This window comes from Mustela nigripes, chromosome 2, assembly GCF_022355385.1.
Source record: "Mustela nigripes isolate SB6536 chromosome 2, MUSNIG.SB6536, whole genome shotgun sequence".
Classification (NCBI taxonomy): Eukaryota; Metazoa; Chordata; class Mammalia; order Carnivora; family Mustelidae; genus Mustela; species Mustela nigripes.
This window is the reverse complement of record NC_081558.1, coordinates 138371830-138391336: the sequence shown is the minus strand read 5'-3', so window position 1 is coordinate 138391336 and position 19507 is coordinate 138371830. Positions and strand designations below refer to the sequence as shown.

General features: G+C 41.0%; 1 protein-coding gene across 3 annotated transcripts in view; it reads left to right on the top strand.

The window, feature by feature from the left end:
• The first annotated feature begins 10990 nt into the window (after positions 1-10990).
• Positions 10991-19507, top strand: part of KCNAB1 (potassium voltage-gated channel subfamily A regulatory beta subunit 1) — a 402759-nt gene continuing 394242 nt past the window's right edge. For 2 of the 3 annotated variants that reach the window (XM_059391683.1, XM_059391685.1), the window contains exon 1: positions 11762-11943. In XM_059391683.1, coding sequence (XP_059247666.1) covers positions 11921-11943 — 23 coding nt within the window. In that variant the 5' untranslated portion in view covers positions 11762-11920. Of the gene's footprint in view, positions 11342-11761; positions 11944-19507 lie in introns of those variants that run through there. The other variant, XM_059391681.1, reaches the window with a different exon arrangement.

Genomic DNA, 19507 nt, shown 5'->3' with positions numbered 1-19507 from the left:
CTTACATACATGTTTTGTTTTACATTTTCCCACTTACTTTCTCATTTGTAATATTTGTGGATTTTATTAATGAGGCTCCTCTTGACTTGAAGCAATGTGATCATCACAGATGGGAAATATCTGTGAGGGGCTTCTTCAAAATATTTTGTTGAGTTTAATCTTATACAAATGGTCTTCTGGAGGGTCTGGAGTGGTGGGAAATGGAGTCACTTTTTCTATCAGGTAGTGAGACAGTATCCAACCACGAAGAGTATGAATTAATTGCGATTCCAAGGTAGAGGTGAAGGAATACTTGAGTTCATACCAAACCACACACTAAGAATCCTAGTGTGTTGTTTTTATAGTGAGTGACTGAATTGGGGTCAGATCTCAGGAGGGAATCAAGGCAAGGAGACCTAAACAGGCACTCGAACAGAACAAATGAAGATAGGGGAAGGGAAGGAAAAATAGGCTAAGATGAAAACAGAGAGGGAGATAAACCATAAGAGACTCTTGGAGGGGAGGTGGGTGGGGGGATGGGGTAGCTGGGTGATGGGCGTTAAGGAGGGCACTTGATGGAATGAGCACTGGGTGTTGTATGGAACTGATGATTCTCTAAATTCTATCCCAGAAACTAAAAAAAAAAAAGAAAGAAAGAAAGAAAAGAAAAGAAAAAGAAAAAAAATCACAGCAGCAATACTCCAACTAGGGAGGAATGACTTAAATACTGGGCTGGAAGCCCCTTTGTGTGTGTGTGGAGTCATCTTTCAAGTTTTAAAGACACAAGTTTGAGTAAATTACAGCAGTACTGGGCAATGGCTGAGACAGGTGGCTTTGGTCTGACACTCAAATGTGTCTTGTAAGATCACAGAATGTCATTGGTTCTGTTGCCCGACCTTCGTCAGATCTTGCCTGCTTTTAAAAACAAGAAAATAATCACCTCCTGTTTTGCTTTCTACTTTTCCTTTTTGGGATTATGCTCAGTCCTTCTTCTCCTTTAACGGGAGGGAGACGGAGAAAATGGAGGTGATTTCTACATCTCTAGACTCTGAAGAGGCTGGTAAAGGCTCATACAGAAAAGCCTTTTTCCCTGGAGGTTTCCTTAAAGCAGTGATTGCAGAGCTGGTATATAGCCATTAGCACACATTTCACTGAGGGCTTCGATGTGTTTTCTTTGTTTGCCAAATAAACTTTATTTTCAGAGAGAGGGTTACTCCATGCTTTATAAATAGCAATGTTCTCAAATCTATAAACAGGAACTGCATTCTCTTTCAATGATGATGTTCTAAGAGAAATGTGTAGCATATTGAAGCAGCAGAAACACTGTAGGAATATAAAGTGACTCCCTATCCGGAGTGAAGTATTTGAAAGGTAATGAAGATGACCAACCCTAATTCACGGTTAGCAATTTACCAGAAAGGAACACACCAACCCTGTAACAGGCAGGTAAAGAAAAACCCCAAAACTTCAGTGAGCAAACAGCCAGTGTGCACTTATTATGACCTATGACCAGAAGTCACTTGTCCCTCATAAAGCAAGAGGGACAGAAATGCATACCATAAGAAGTTCAATGCTCAGAGAGTCTGGTCCTGGATCAAATCTGCGTTCCTGGTGACACACAGCCTCTGGCTTAGAGTTTTTGAAGGTGCTGAAGGTAGAGCAAGTCACACAGTCACGCAACCTTTCTGGGCCTGCATCTCCCCCTCTAAGGGTGGAGAATGTGATGAAAATACATGGAGCTATGATTCAGCTCTGTTGCTACATGGGTATTGGTCATAGAAATACATATCATTGTTATTCTGACTGGAAGCAATGGTGTTCATTTGGAAAAGAATCTGGTTCAGAGTTCTCCTTGCTTAGACTTGGTGGTTGGTGCCCTCCTGTGTGTCCCTCTGGGCCTGGCCCATCACGGCCTCTGTGTGCAGCCCCGTCTGTGTGCTGATGCATGCATTTCCCTTCTCTGGGAATGGTCTGGTGGGTTCTATTCAGTTCTCCCAAGTTCAGAGGATAAAGGGGACGTTGAAATGAATTAGAGGATGGATCTTCTTAGCATGAAAATTGAGAGTAAATTAAAATGTTAAAATCCATGGCAAGAATGCAGAAACATCACTCATTTCTCAGTGTCTAACTCACAAAATCTTCATTTCCATCGAGAGCAGAACAAAAATGCTGCCAAGTCAAGAAAAACAGTCACTCTCAGATGGCAGCTCAGTTGGGCTCAGATTGTCTCCTTACCTCTCTTCTTGGGGTAACCTAAATTTCTAGGGCCCTTCCATCCTATCTTGATCATGGGAGGAGTGTCTGGTGTCTATGTGGTCCTCATCCTCATCCTGACAGGCCTGCTCTTCAGGCTGCTCATTGGTCCCCTGCAGTGAGATGCCTTCCCTCACATCGGGGCCCACGGTACAGCACTTGGGAGTTCCCTTGTCTTGACCTCAGCTCCCCCAGCAGCTGCCTTCTGTCAGTCATGTCTGTGTGCTTCTGTGGGATGGACCACTGCTCTGGAAACCCTGAGATTGTTGTTCTCCATCATGCGGGGGGTATGTGTGCGATGGTTGTAGGTCCTCTTTGGAGGAACATTGCCATGTTTGCTTATTGCTTCTGTGTGATTATTATTAACAATACTCTCTTCACTGCCCAAAGTGTCCCAGTTTCACGGGACTTAGGAAGGCTCCCCTCCAGGCCCCCATGGCCAAATGCCTCCCTCCGCCATTGCTTCCCTCCTGCTCAGGTGCCTTCTTGCACACAGAGCAAGTAGGACAGGAACCTCAACCCTCATCAGGTCGACTCTAATACTCTCATCCATCATCGGGGCCTCATGTTTGTTTTTGGCCTGAGGGAAGGGAGAGGAGGAAAGAGGAGGAAAAAAGGATAATTATGCCATCAATTATGCTACCCTCTTCAGGACTACATTCTAAGCTTTCTCTCTTATTGTTTAAATGGAATTTTCTAGAAATAGTATTACATGGAGTTTTCTAGAAATAAAGCAAAACAAAACCATTTTTAGATTCCTGGCCCAGTCATGGCCCTTCAAGAACCCATGTCAGTGGTGGAGGGGAAAGATGATAGGGAGGCTGCTGAAGGGGTGTGTGTGTGTGTGTGTGTGTGTGTGAAAGGTGGGACCTCAAAGGTACAAAGGAGAGGGACTAAAAGCAGGTGAAAGGGAGTAAGTATTATAGTAAAGGGAGCAGATAGTCCAACTCAGTAGGAAAGGTGTCATAACAGTGTACACTCATGAGCTCAGCTAAGAGGGATGACAAGAGCAGGAAAGGAGGTGCTCCCTGTAGGCTGTAGGGGTCAGAGGAGGCTTTATGACTGCCTGGAATTTCAATATGGAAACTAGGAAATGGGTGGGCAGAAAGCTTTACTGATAGGGAGAAAAGGAAGGGAACAATGAAATTTGGTGGTGTGAAGTAACAGAAACCTTAGGGGAACCAGAAGGGAAGCAACATGTCCTTTGTGCAGAGAAGCAGCTACACATGACATTGAAAAGGCAGACCCGAGACAGATGGTAATTGGCCTTTAAAATCAACTGATGAGTTTCAACTTTATTTTATGGCATAAGGAAAATACTGAAGGGCTTTGAACAAGGGAGAGATATAACTGGAGCACTTTTCTCTTACCCCTCCCTCCATTTGTTTATTTCGCTGTTTGGGGGAAACTGAACTGTCATGTATGTGTGTAGACTGGCTAAAACTTTGGGACGATTAGAGAAAGAAAGACCAGATACGTATTTTAAGTCAGCTCTTAGAACTGTGCTCAGTAAGGTCAGGGACAATATGCTGGCCGTGAAGGACAAGTTAAGAAATCCCATTAGAGAGTGCCTGGGTTAAGACTCTGCCTTCAGCTCAGGTCATGATCTCAGGGTCCTGGAATCGAGTCCCACATCTGGCTCTCTGCTTGGCAGGGAGCCTGCTTCCTCCTCCTCTCTCTCTCTGCCTACTTGTGATCTCTCTCTGTCAAATAAATAAATAAAATCTTAAAAGAAAAATAAATCTCATCAGAATCATATAGAAAATAACCAGATGAATGTTCTTGAACTGGATAATATATTGGTTGAAATTAAAGAGTTACAGGATGCACTTAACATAGAAATGAAAAAATGAGCTTGAAGAGTTATCGATTAAACCACCCAATCTAGAGAAGAGGGGAAAAAGGGTGAAAAATCACACAGAGCCTCAGGGACATGATGAATGACTTCAAAAGATCTAATATATGTGTTATTGCTGTCCCAGAGAAGGGGAGAGAGGGTCTGTAGAAACAACGGTCAAAACATTCTTAAATTTGGTGAAAGACAGAAACTCATGGATTCAGTGAACCCACGAAGTATAAGGACAAAGGAAACTGGAGAACACCCTAGTCACACTGACCAGAACCAAAGAGAAAGAGGAAAAGGAAATATGGAAAACAGCCAGCAAAACCTCATACCCTGCAGATAAGGGAAAAAAGGACTTGGCCACTGACTTCTCATCAGGAAATATGGAGGCCAGAAAAAAAGGCAAGGACATCTTTAAAGTGATGGAAGATATTATGTCCAATTAGCCAGCATATAGTACATCATTAGTTTTTGATGTAATTGAATGTAATAATAAAAAATTATCTAAAACAAAAAGTGATCATTTTAGTGAAGTTTCAAATCAGTTTTCTGAAAGAACTCTTGATGGGTCTAGGAAAAACATGTAACACAGTAAATTTTAAAATAAAATTTACAGTATCGCTTATAAAATATATATAGTTTTTAAAAAGTTATTCTTGCTACTTTCTAGATCTTTGTTGATACTGATAAACATGGAAAGACTATTGGAAATATATAAAACTTTTTATACAAATAAAGATGATTAAATCAGCCAGCCCCCCCCCCCCAAAAAAAAGTGATAGAAGATAAAAAAACTCAGGGTGAATACCTTTTAAGAGGGAAGGTGAAATAAGGTATTTTCAGATAAAAGAGAATTTCTTTTTTAGCGACCTAGAACTATTCAGGGAAGTTCTGACTAGGAAATGGAAGTAAATGGAAACCTGGATCTTCAGGGGAAAAAAAACAAGGGCATAAAAAAAGGTGAACATGTGAGTACATACAAAAATGATCCCCACTTACACACAGCAAACTCGATCCTCCTGCCTCTGCCCAGTCTTAGCAAGGGGTTCAGGCCAAAATTCTTCTCATCATTCCTTTTTTTTTTTTTTAAATTTGTTTATTTATTGGAGGTGGGGGAGGGACAGAGGGACACAGAGAGAGAGAGAATCTCAAGCAGACTTCCTGCAGAGCAGGGAACCCCACCTGGGGCTCATTCTCATGACCCTGAGATCATGACCTGAGCTGAAATAGAGTCAGAGGCTTAACCGATTGGATTGAACCACTCAGGCTCCCCTCCCATCTTTTATACTGTTTTCCTGGCACCAACCCATGCCGAAATTCTGTCCTTCTCATCTTCAAAATGTGTACACAGAGTCTTATGACCTTTTAATACCACCACTATTTACCCAGTGTATTTAACCCATCTACACTGCTGTCATTGTTCTTCTTTTTTTTTTTTTTTTAAAGATTTTATTTATTTATTTAACACAGAGAGAGAAATCACAAGTAGGCAGAGAGTCAGGCAGAGAGAGGGGGGAGGCAGGTTCCCCGCTGAGCAGAGAGCCCGATGTGGGGCTCGATCCCAGGACCCTGAGATAATGACCTGAGCCAAAGGCAGAGGCTTTAACCCACTGAGCCACCCAGGCGCCCTACTGTTCTCTTTCTTGTAGGTCATTGCAAGAGCCTCTCTCTGCTTCCCTATCCTCTTACGGTCTGTTCCAGCAAAGCAGCCAGAGTGATCCTCTTATTACATAAATCTGTTCGAATCTCCTTCCGGTCATCTCCTTTGGTAAGCTCTTGATCTCAGAGATGTTGCTGGATAGATCATTAACCCATCATTTTTAAAAGATACGTCATTGTCATTTTTGTATATAACCAAGAAGACATTTAAAGACTTGAATAATTTTTATTATAATAAAAAACCCTTTCTATTTCCATGAACTTATTTATATGAATGAAGTTTTCAGAACATGTATCTTCAAAAAAGAAAAACAAAAGAGAGAGAATAGAATTGATATTGAATCTTATTTCGTTCTACCAATGAAGAGTATTACTCTATGGATACATGACCTAATTCAGAAAAAAAAAAAATTCAACCCCATCCGTGTCATTAAAAGATATGTTTTCAATAAAATTTTACTTCTCATGTTAAGCAATAGTTTTTCAAAATTTAGAACATCTAATTTTGATCAGTTATGTCCAATAACAATCATCATGATAACTCAATCCCTAGGATACTTTATAAAACTTAGAGTCTTATGGATATAGAAAATAAAAATTTTAACATTTATATTCAAATTTTTCTTGCAAGGAGTTATTTGATAGGCTCATCTGTAAAATATTTTCAAACATACAAATATTTTATATTAGAATAAAATTCTGGGTGAGAAAATGGACTGGAAAAACAAGTTCAGGGAGAAAAAAGAACGTGGAATTTCCAACTGCTAAAGAAGAGTGAGTTCATGAATTTTTTAAAAGGATGATGATAGATATCAAATAGCTATGGGATTTAAATTCCACTGGATACATTTGAGATAATAACAACCTTATTTTTAAAGCAGCCATACTTACAATATGCTGGACATGGCATCCTTGGCTACTATTTATGATGACAAATGTTATACATTGAACAATGTTTAAGATGATAGTTATTCACATTTTTAAAAAGGGAAACATAAGCAGAAAGTTTGAATCCTAGTGCTGTAATAGTATCTAACCTGGAGAATAAGTATTAATATTTATTAAATGTTAATATATGCTAGACACAGTTCTAAATACTTCATACATATTTTGTGAAATATTTATCGTAAGAATATGAGTAATGTCCTGGTTACTATTACTACACAATAAATAACCCCGCATTTAGTGTTGGTAAGAAAGCAATCATTTTCTTTATCTCACAATTTTGTGGGTTAGGAATTTGGGAAGGGCCTGGGTGGATCATTTTCACTTGGGGTGTCCCATGGAGTTACAGTCAGGTGTTGACTGGGACTGTAGTTACCTGAAGGATTGACTGTGTATGGACGCCCAGCTGGCTTGTTCACAGAGTTGGCAGCTAATGTTGGCTTTTGTCTAGGAGCTAAGGGGGAACTACTGATCAGAGCACCTGCGTGTGACTCTCCACCATGACAATCTCAAGGTAGTCAGATTCTTTACATGGTAGCTGCTTTCCCTGGGATGAACATCCCAACGGTGGTGGATGAAAGCCATATGGCCTTTCTGACATAGCATCGTTTCCACTGGGTGGTCACAAGCCCATGCAGAGTCAGGAGAAAGAAAATAGTTCCCTCCTATTAATGGAAGGGGTATTAAAGAATTTGAGGGCTATGTGGTTTTTTTAATTTTAGAAAAAAATTTTAAAAGATTTTATCTATTTATTTTAGAGAGAGTGAGTGAGAGAGAGCATGAGAGAGGAGAAAGTCAAAGGGAGAAGCAGACTCCCCAAGGAGCTGGGAGCCTGATGTGGGACTCGATCCTGAAAGTCTGGGATCATGACCTGAGCCGAAGGCAGTCGCTCAACCAACTGAGCCACCCAGGCGCCCCTTATTAATTTTAAATACTGCTGTTTCTGTAGCATTTTTGTTTCTAATATTATCTCATGTGCCTTTTTTTCTCTCAATCAAGACTTTTTATTCATTCTAGCTGAGGTTTGTCTTTTTGTCTTTTTATTTTATTTTATTTTTTTCCTTTTGTGCCCCTGGAGTTCCATCTTCTTCCTTTCCTGAGTGTTTATGGACAATCTACTTTAGCTTGTGCCTAGGCTGGGTATGATTTTTCCCTTTCTGACTCTGCTCTACTTTCTGTTCCCTACTACCCCCTTCTGATTCCCCATCCCCCTCCCTCCTCTTCCCTCCCCCTTCCCTGTCTCTCTCCTTCCTTCCTTCCTTCCTTCTTTCCATTCCCTCAAAAACTTCTATGTATTATCCTGCTTCTACTATTTTACTTAAGAAAGGCCTTTTGGGGGAAAGGACTGGGGAAATCACTATGGTATATAGTTGCTATTCTACTGCTGTGTCTTTTCCTTAAGGTACCTGGCTTCTTCCTTTTTTTTTTTTTAATTAGCCTGTGAATCTTCCCCAGTTCAGTACCATAAGGTTCAGCCTTGTTCATTCTTCTTTAGTATTGTGTCATGCTTTCATGCTTACCTTATTCTTGGGGATTTCCTAGGTAGAAATTCAAAAATTATAATGAATAAATAAAAGAATAAATCCAAGATTTATATAGATATAGACACATACATTGGCTAAAAAAAAATAGTGAGATTACATTAAAAAAAATTATTTCTCCCACCCCAACATCCTACCCTTGGCAACCACCAATCTGATGTCTGTATATGTGAGCTTTCTTTTCTCTTCTTTTTTTCAAGGTTCCACATGTAAACGAGATCATATGGTGTATGTCTTTCTCTATCCAACTTACTTCACTAAGCATTACGCTCTCAGGGTCCATCCATGTTGTCACAAATTACAAGCTTTCTTTCTTTTTTTTTTATAGCTGAATAGTATTCTGTTGTAGATGTGTCTGTGTATGTATATAAGCACAATTTCTTTATCCATTCATCCACTGGTGGACACCTAGTTTATTTCCTAAAAAATATTAAAAGTAGAACTGTCATATGACCTAGTAATCCACTTCTGGGAATTAATTCAAAGAAAACAAAAACATGAACTCAAAAAGATATAAGCACCCCTGTGTTCATTGCAGCATTATTTCCATAGCCCAGATATGGAAACAACCTAAGTGTCCACTGATGGATAAATTGATAAATTGTGGTATGTACAGACAATGCAATATTATTCAGCCACAAAAAAAGAATGAGGGCTATTGTAGCTACTGCTACAATTAATCCTTTCTGTATAGATTAGGAAAGTAAAACATAGTGGGGTTAAGTAATTTGCCTAAGATCATAGAGCTGATTAAGTGATGGAGTTAGAATTCAAACCCAAGTGGTCTGACTTTAGAGCAGAGCTCCTGAACACAACAGCACTGCCTCCTAAGAAAGGCAATGCGGGGAACTGTAAGACCACTTGGGCTGAATGAACGTAGTTCCCCTCCCCAATTCCACTTCAGATTCCCCTATTGATATGTGACCAAAAATATCAAACTAGGGAGACAGTCCTCAGAGTCCACACTTTGAGAATTCTGTTGCTGTGGATACCTTTATTGTTAGAGCTCTTTGATGACTCAAGTGATGAGGGGCAGGGAGAGAAACTGGGGAGGCTGCAGCTGCTGGTGCTCCGTGTTCCTCGGCCTCCCCCATGTCGGCGGGAGCCAACTATGGTACTTGCTAGCAGCTGCCTCCTTGCCCTTTGCTCAGTGTATTAGGTGACACTTTGCTTTGTGGTCATAGTTCTAATCCTAACTACTCTAGATGGTAACATTAAACAACTCTGCCTAAATATGGGAGAGCCCTCATGGTGTGATTTGCTGTTCCCTCATTCTTGGCTTTGATTAATTAGAGCCGTAGGGATCCCCAAAGTCATCTCTATGATTTTTGGAAGAGTTAACTTTAAAAAAAATTTAATTTCTTAAAAATTTTTAATAAACATGTAATGTATTATTAGCCCCAGGGGTACAGTTCTGGGAATCTCCAGGTTTACATACCTAACAGCACTCACCATAGCACATACCTTCCCCAATGTCCATAACCCAGCCACCCTCTCCCTACCCTCCTCCCCCTGGCAACCCTGTTTGTTTTGTGAGATTAAGAGTCTTGGAAGAGTTAGCTTTTTAAGAAGAAGCTTGTCTTTCCTACTTTCTCTCTTGTCATTCTCAGAGGCTATAAAACTTCACTATTCCTCTCTGATTTTTAATTTATGGTCTTGTATGGGTAGAGAAATTAATCAACTTTCTCTGGTTCTTCACATGTAGCTGACAATGAGGCAGCTGACAGAATAGGGAATGATACTGGTTGGGGGATACCTGGGTTTAGTGGGTCATCAAACAACTTTGTGGTAGACAACTAGGTGGGCACTAATATCATCATTCCTTGAGTTAGGACAGATCGGTAAACATGTGGGTCAGCCCCATGGGACTTAAGCACAAGGGCCATTAACTGAACTTCCCATCTTCAGGGCTAGTTTTCAGGGGCGCTGAACACATACCCTTCCGCCCCCAATACACATCTGCACACACAGGCTCTTCCCACTTTCTTTCCATCTAATAGTTTTGTCATTCTAACTTCAACCTGGTCTCCTCAGTTGTAAAGGGCTTCTCAGGCCTTCCATCCTTTAGAAGTGCTGAGAGGGTTAGCTACTGAATCAGTCATGGTGGGTTTAACATTCTTCTTTGGGAATGAAAGAATGTTTGATGTATGTTACGTGGCTCACTGACATTCAAAAAGCCCCCCCCCCCCCTCCCAGGGGATTATGAAATAAATTCAACATCATTTTAAGGCTTACACAAAAGAAATGATCTCCCCCATTGACATTGTTAAACTTATTTGAGAAAATTCACATTTAACTCTAAAAACTAAAGGGACTCTAAGAATGGCTAATGAACCTCTAGATGTCTTTTTTATTCTTAAATAACTTGATGACCAAATATAAGGTTCTAAGATTCAGAGTTTTCTTTTCTTTTTTTTTACATGAATGTTCTGAAGTTCAGAGGGTTTTTTTTGTTTTGTTTTGTTCTTTTTTTTTTCCCCCATGAATTCAATCCTAGCTTCCAAGAAGAAATAACACTGCACACTTCAGCATTCCAATATTATTAGAGGTTTTTTTGTTTGTTTGTTTTTTTTTGTTTTTGTTTGTTTGTTTGTTTGTTTTTTAAACTCCCACGTTGGAAGATATCACAGGTAGTGGCCGCCTTAGCTCTTCCTCAGGAAAGTTAGAGATAGTCTTTCGTCCCCAGCCATAGACCTGGCTCAATTACAGCTCTCTGGCAGGATAAGGTTAAGGGGATGGGGGGAGGACAGGGAAGACGAGGGAGACAGAAGCAGGAAAATCAATTCAAATTACTTTGATGACAGTGACTTAGAGTCTCCTCTGATAGACAGACACGAGCCTCCAGGATGCTGGCCGCCCGGACCGGGGCCGCCGGGAGTCAGATAGCAGAAGAGCATTCCAAGTTAAGGAAACAATCTGGGCTTTCCACAGGGGGCAAAGACAAATCTCCCAAGAAAGCCCCTGACGATGGGAAAGACAGCAGCCTCAGCCCCTCGGGGCAGAGCCAGCTCAGGGCACGGCAACTGGCTCTGGTGCGCGAAGCAGAGATGAACTGGTACCTCAAACTCTACGAGCTGTCAGGCGAGCACACCAGCGCCTACACCACCGGCATGCCCCACAGGTAAGCCTCCGCCCCCGCAGCGCGGCCGCCGCGCATCAGAGCCAGTGCTCACGGTGCTCACTTGCGGGTGCTGCTGGAGAGCTCAGCAGCTCTCCTTGCTTTAAGGATGATTGACACTTCAGAAGATGTAACCCCAAAGAGCAGGAACTGGAGAAAACAGCAAATAATGCTCCCGGGATGGTGATTCAGAAAACAGCCCCCAAGCACCGCGCTCCCCCCCCCCCCCCCCCCCGCGCCCTTCTACCTCAAGGAGGCTGTAGGCCCTCAAGAACTGACAGGCACAAAGAGTGTGGTATTGAGATTTGTCTTAAGTGAAAATCAGAGGAGTTGGAAAATTGCAGGAAAACGCCCCTTTCCAAAACAGCAACAAGAAAACGCTTAGCCACCCCCCCACCCCCACCCCACCACTTTCTTTACTTTGAGCACTCTGGGGTGAAGGAGGGAAATGCGCTTTGCCTGTTTGAAGAGTGGACGGATGAGTGGTGTGAATTTGTTAAATGCAAGCTTAGTCTGGCAATGGGAGTGTGAGCCTCTTGTGCGAGCCTCTTGTCTGAGTAAGGAAGACAGTATCAAGAGAAAATGGCACATTTAGAAGAAAATAGGTAAGTGTAAGACAAATCTCTATAGATTTAATTTCTGTTCTTTTCTCAGCTTCAGCTTCAAATAGTGCAGAGCAGAAAGAGCTCATAAATCTCAATGTTATAAGGCAAAAGGTACTGAGTAGCAGAGTTCTGAGTCCTGAACTTTAAGAGTACTTATTCTCTATAATTGCTACTGAAAAAAATCTCTTAAGAATGAAAGATAACTTTGCAAGGAAAAAAATTGTGAAAATAAAGCTTAAAGTAACTATTTTCATTAAACAGTAATAAAGTTAACTAGAAATAAGAAAAAGGTTGTGATGAAATGGTCCAAGGATAGAACATTTCTTTTGTAGAGACTGCGTGGTAGCATAGCGATTCCTGAAAGCATTCTATTTATCAGAGCATACCAGTGTGCTCTGAGCTGCCCCCGTTTTTATACCTCTAATTCCAAAAGGACACCATAGAAAAATTAATTTAATAATTGAATCAATTTATTTAGACTTTGATGCCTGTAAAATAAAAACTTGTTGGACTACAAACTTCAAAATGCCCAAACTTCCCTTGCTCCATTCCCTTTTCGAGGCAGGGATAAAATAGATATTTCCAAATCTAAGCCACTATTTAAAAAAAAAATCAGCATTTAAAAAGTAGAACAAGTTAAGGTTTCTAGAAATGTTCTGTGAAATACATTTACTATTTATGGCCAGAGTGATTTATCTGAAGCTCTTGTAAGCTGTTGTGCCTACATTTAGGGTACACGGAGGAAGGACCCAAGGGGAATGGTCTCAAGTCAAAGAAAGCTTGAATGATCTATCAGTGTTGGGAATGTGCTTCATATCTATAAATCTTAAAGCTATCATTAAAGAGCTTCTGGAAAGAGAGTTAAGTGACAATAGAAAGCACTGATAATGATTTCCTTCTGTAACACATCCTTTTACTTTGTCTTGACCGAAAGCTTTTCTTAAAGGAGTCATACTCAGGAATTTTACGATCCTGTTTTATGTTCTGTTTTATGATCATGAAATTCCTACTTTATTATCAGGTGGTAGAGTAACATTTATCAGGTCTGAAGGGAATATTAATTAAGTTAACCAGGTTTAGCTAGCAACTTTTGGGAAATACAAATATCTCCTCTTTTTTGCTTTAGTCAAACTAACAATTTGTCCTATAGTGAGAAGAAATGACCCAGAATTAATGTATTGGTTTCCATGGTAATCTGTGGGGCAGTGTTATTAATCATTGATTTGAAGTAACTTTGGGTGTCCTTTGCTTAGTGAGGTGTTAAAGAACAGTGAAAATCGTGTCTATCCTACATCATCAAAAACTACAAATGTCTCCTCCCCCTTTATTTTTGCATCATGATTGTCTCTAGGAAGAAACTAGTGTGTGCAGTTGGAACTGAGTCCATTTAGAAATTAGATTTACTTTGGAGCTCTATATGTGCGTATTTTAGAAAAAGACACTTTTGCTCATTGTTGGCTCCTTTCCTTGTTATACCCCAATGTTAGAACTACCTACCACAGTTAAGTCCCTAAGATCACCAGGACAATGACAATGACCGATGATGTAATCCTCTCAAAGTGTAATGTAGGTAGTAGAACGTGAACTCCCCCAGGTCACCCATTTTTTTTTCTTTCATTTATAAATGAAAACATAGCCCAAGAGTGACAAGTCTGTTAGAGACCTGTATGTAGAATACAGATATGATTCACATAAGAACAAATGTATTCATTTGGGAAACCTTACTTATAGGACAGAATGTTAAATGCATTGAGGAGTATGGGTAAGAATTTTACAGGTTGTTGGTTAATGGCCATTGCTTTGGAAGGTCTAGAGGGTTCTAACTCCCATTCCCTTTCTGAGAGGATGGAGTGAAAATGTTTTACAGCAGTTTAATTTTGGTTTGTGAGGGATTTGAGGGTTGTCCTGTCCTCAGATTCAGTGATAACCTATATTTGAAAAAGGGTATTATTAAATGACTAGAAGAAAGCATTAGAAATTGAGAGGAGTCCAGCAGTCCTGGTATATTTAAGAAATAAAATTGCAGGAAGCAGGGCAGAGAATGTGCATTATCTGTGGGAAATGGTTCTGGCCCCCCTTTCTGGGGCTGCGTCTACATACGACTACACATGAAGCAATCAAATATCATTTGCTTCTTACTAACTGTCCATTTTACAGAGCTGACTGATCACACTGTGAAGCTGGTGCATTTTATATGATGGCTCACTCCTCTGCACGGTGAGAGAGTGGTGCAGGAACCAGCGTCCTGAGGCTGAAGGCAAAAGTTAGCTTTAAGTCCCTGGGTAACTGTGGATATGATTTTTAAATAATTAATTTGTTGTCTTATTTGTTTGTTTGTCTGTTTATTATTTGAGAGAGAGCACAAATGGTGGGCAGAGGCAGAGGGAGAAGCAGACTCCCTGCCAAGTACGGAGCTGGATGCAAGACTCCATCGCAGGACCCCAAAATCATGACCTAAGCCAAAGGCAGACGTTTAACAGAGTCACCCAGGTGCCCCTATTTGTTGTCTTTAAATAACAGGGTTTTTTTTTTTCCCCCAAATTACAAAAGTAGTATCTAAATTTGATGGAAAATTTTGAAAACGAAAACATGTAAATAAGAAAGGCAACTATTGCTGGTGATTGATTTGTGTTTCTCCAGCCTTTTGAGTTAGAATCATACTATATATTCTGTTTCAGACCTTTTTTTTCCACTTACTAGTATGCCAGTGCACTTTATTATCCTTTTAAAAAATATTTATTTATTTGAGAGAGAGTGAGAGAGAACATGAGAGGGGAGGAGGTCAGAGGGAGAAACAGACTCCCCATAGAGCTGGGAGCCCAGTGCGGGACTCGATCCTGGGACTCCAGGATCATGACCTGAGCTGAAGGCAGTTAAGAACCAACTGAGCCATCCAGGTGCTCTGCACTTTATTATCTTAAAGACAACTTAAAAATTTCTTTCAAAGGACTGCATCTTACTATATTATTGCTTAGCTTTTCTTATTTTGCTTACTATTTATCATTATTGCAAATAATATAATAATAAATATCTTTATACTTTAAAAAATCACACCTCTGGTTATTTTCATAGGATCTATTCCTAGAAGTGTAATTAGTGGGTGAATACTATATATATAATATTACAGACACATATACACACATATACATATTTATTCTTAATGTATGTCTTGCCATTGCTTTCTGGAAATATTTTCTCTGTGTGCCCTCCCATTGGTAATATTTGAGGATACCTATCTCATTGCTTTCTCTAGATACATAGTGTTTATATGGAATTCAGAGCATTGAGGTTTTTTTCATTAAGTTTTTAAAATTCCAGTATAGTTAACATATAATGTTATGTTAGTTTCAAGTGTGCGATATAGTGATTCAACAATTCTATACTAAGTTCTCATCATGACAATTACACTCTTTAATCCTCATCTTATAGCACTGGTTTTTATAGTCAAACAAATGGTTGGCTAATTTACTTAACTTTTTTGAGTCTCAATTTCTTTGGCCGCAGAAGAGGACTAATAGCATTACAAAGCACTGTGGGTAAAAATTATTGTGCATGGTGTGTTGAAATCTTATGAAGGTAATTAAGGATGGGGTGACTCTTAAAATATCTGGCAAGCATGTGCACTTCACCTAGGACCTGACAACTGAGGGTCCTATTGTGCTTAACTGATATTTATGAGATACCTCTGTGTGCTCTTTTTTTTTTTTTTTAAGATTTTATTTATTTATTTATTTGACAGACAGAGATCACAAGTATGCAGAGAGACAGGCAGAGAGAGAGAGGGAGAAGCAGGCTCCCTGCTGAGCAGAGAGCCTGATGCGGAGCTGGATCCCAGGACGCTGGGATCATGACCCGAGCCGAACGAAGGCAGAGGCTTTAACCCAGTGAGCCACCCAGGCACCTCACTGTGTGTTCTTTTTTTTTTTTTTTTTTTAAGATTTTATTTATTTATTTGACAGACAGGGATCACAAGCAGGCTCCCCACGGAACAGAGAGCCAGAGAGCCTGATGTGGGGCTCTATCCCAGGACCCTGAGATCATGACCTGAGCTGAAGGCAGAGGGTTTAACCCATTGAGCCACCTAGGTGCCCCTCACTGTGTGTTCTTAATGGAGGCTTTTTGGGGATTCATACAGTCACCATCTTCCTGGAGAAAAATGATTTGGTGATAGAATACACAGAGCTCTTAAATACTGTTTAATACAGTATTAACATTCCAAACCATAGCTGACTGAACCTATTAAATTGAAATGACTGGGAACATTTAGTGGAGCAAGTCAACACACGAATGAACATTTAGCTATAGCATTTCAGTAGTGATTTCTACCAGCTTAAGAAATGTTTCTTCTTAAGCAGGAAGTTACACTGAGCCACATTTCTAATCACCTCTTTCTGCTATCAAAATCCCTTGATTTCCTAAAAATCATTTACTTCTGCCTACTTCCAGAGGAGCAGATGTGGTTCTCTGTGAGGACAGGCAGTTCTCCAAGGTGAGTATTGGTAGATGCAGTTCTTGCCCACAGGGCAGCAGGTGACCCATGAGCTCAGCAAGCTCTGGTGGAAGTTTATGCAGGAAGATCTGGAGTTGAGAATCGAGCCTGAGATGGAAGTTGCCACAGGAAATCAGGTACAGCCTCGGGGACATAAGACCTGTACTTAAATAAGAAGTACTGAAAAAGGAGGTCATAAAGCTCAGAGGAAGGAGTCAGTGCCTCCAGCTAATGTGCTTGGATCTGGACCTGGAAGATGAGCAGGACTTGAGTGAGACAAGGTCATGGCTGGGAAGGCGATCCAGGTGGAGGGAAGAGTGTGAACAAGAGTGTGAAATGGAAATGGAGAGCTGCTTCTATTCAGGAGACGCCCACAAATGCCCCAGAAAGGTTCTTGCTGGCTGGAGCTGGGAGAGGGGCCAGGAGAATGGAGGGGTAGGAGACCGTTTTCAGAGACTTGAGAGTCAGACAGAGACTAGGCCTGGAGGAGTGGTAGTGCGTGCAGGCTATTCCAAAGAAGGGGCTATGGAGAAAAGAGAGGGTGACAGTTAAGTCTGAAGCAGGGTCTAGGGAGGAGTTTGCTGCGATCTGTAGACTTTTTTTTGGCAAAATGGAAGAGTCTAGTAGGGAGAGGAAGTGTATAAAGCAAGTAATGAAGCCAGGTCCCCAAAGAGGAAGAAGACAGAGTCAAGGACACTAAATGCAGGTGTAAGCTTTGGCAAAGGGAGGTGTTGATGCAGCTCAGTGATGAAGGACATGTCTCTGGAGTCTTGTGGTCTGCAGGCTGCATTCCAGCAGTGTCACCTACCGACTGGGGGCTCTGGGCAGGGCCCCTTGTCTGGCAAAGGCACTTGGCTTGGGGGTTAAGGCCATAGTTGGGGAACAAGGCTGCTGGGTTCGAACACTGGCTCTGCCACTGACCAACTATGTGACTAGTTTCTTTGGCTGTTAAAGGTGGATAATGAGAGTACCAATACTATAGAGGAGATAAAATGACTTAAATAAGGAAAGCACATGGGGTCTGGCACATAGAAAGCACACTGTGATATGAAAGTTCTTAACAGAGTTGCTGACACATGCTCCATGTCCTTGTTTTTATCATGAGACGATTGTTGGACCTATTATTAGAGATGCCTCCCCTTTCTGGAGTGTACTAACTCTACTGTGATTCTGTAAATGGGTACAGGTATACCTAGATGAGAAGACTGTTGTGAGGATTCCATGAACACTCAGTCGCTTTTGGTCTCCTTCTCCTCACCCCCCTCCTCTACTGATATAGAACACATAAGACAGCATCAGGGAAATGGTATCAGGAACAGAATGTAGTGAGATGGAATTGAGTTACAATGCAATAACTAAATTTTTAAAAAAGATTTTTTTTTTTTTAAAGAGAGAGCACAGGGGAAGGTGCAAAGAGAGAAAAAGAATCTCAAGCAGACTCTGTGTTGAGTGTAGAACCCGATGTGGGGCTCGATCTCACAACCCTGATCATGACCTGAGCTGAAACCAAGAGTCAGATCCTTAACCAACTATGGAATAACCCCAGGAATAACTAAATTTTTAAACCAATATTTTGTTTTCTTAGAAAAACTATCGATTAGATTCTTTCATTGTTAAAGAAAAAGCTCTTTTCTAAAAGGTGATGCATATTTCTTTGAGCAAGCATTTTTTTTTTTTAAGATTATAAATCTTAGAACGTCTACATGAGAAGTCACCTGAAAGTATTTTTCCAGAAATGTCAGAACATGAAGATGTTTTTGTATAGTTTCACTATAATTTTAGATAATGAGTGAGGAAGATTGCCTCCTCACTCTTTGTTCTGTTGTTTTGTATGTTGGAGGCAATCTTAGACTATTGAATGACTGGATGAGTGAGAGGGTGAACCTCCATAGGACAGGCATTAGATTAATTAGAGGAAGTTCTTGGTATCCCAGCAGCAGCCCTAGGGGAAAGAAGGCATTGCCATGGTTTCTAAAGGTGACATTGATGTCCTTTGACTTAAGGGCCGGGAGGCCGTCAGTGCTCTGTGCAGCTGTACCCCTGGGTGAGGGGGTGAGGCGAAGAGGTGAGTTGGAACTAAACATGAGTTTGGTGAGTTGGGCAGGCACACCAACCTCCAGAGGAGTAACCAAATACCTAGGAGCTTGCTTCAGTCTGCAACCCTGTGACTACTTTTTAGGTCACCTTAGGAAAATGCAGGCAGTTTCTCAGTTTGATATTCCTGTTAACTGGGTCATGTTCACATGTGTCCAGTTCATTCTGAAGGACTGTGGACACACCGAAGGCAGTGTCTATGTCTTGGTCTTCTAATTTGCCCACATGGTTCTTTCCTAACTGGATGTCAGTGGATTTGAAAGAGCTCAGCAGCTCTGGTTCCTCTGCTATTCCTGGGGGTGGCCTCATGTAATGGCAGGGGCATTGGCTGATGGGCTTGCATCTATGATTCAAATCCCATTTTGCCTTGTGATCATAGGAAGTTTTAAAATTCTCCAGGACTCTGGGGCGCCTGGGTGGCTCAGTGGGTTAAAGCTTCTGCCTTTGGCTCAGGTCATGATCCAGGGTCCTGGGATCGAGCCCCACATCGGACTCTCTGCTCAGCAGGGAGCCTGCTCCCCCTTCTGTCTGCCTGCCTCTCTGCCTACTTGTGATCTCTGCCTGTCAAATAAATAAATAAAAAAAATCTTAAAAAAAAAATTAAATTCTCCAGGACTCAAAGTCTTCTCTGTAATATGAGAAGGGTAGACAAGTTGGTCTCTTAGGCTCTTTTTAGTTCTGAGCTTACGTGGTTTAATGATCTCATACTCCAGAATACGGGGATAGAGTTTGATTTCCCGCTCGCTGACCTTCATAGAGATTGTGCAGTTGGGTTATCTCTGCAAGGAAAAGGAAACATGTTGGTGGTTTGTTCTGAAGTTGTAGGAGCAGGAAAAAAATCCTCCAATTTTTAAAGTGAATTACTTTAGTAGTTGGTTGACCATTGTTAGATATGTTTGACTTTTAAAAAGTTTCCTTTTTTGGGGGGCATGTGGGTGGCTCAGTTGGTTGTGACACAGAGGACAGTTTATTTCATCTCCT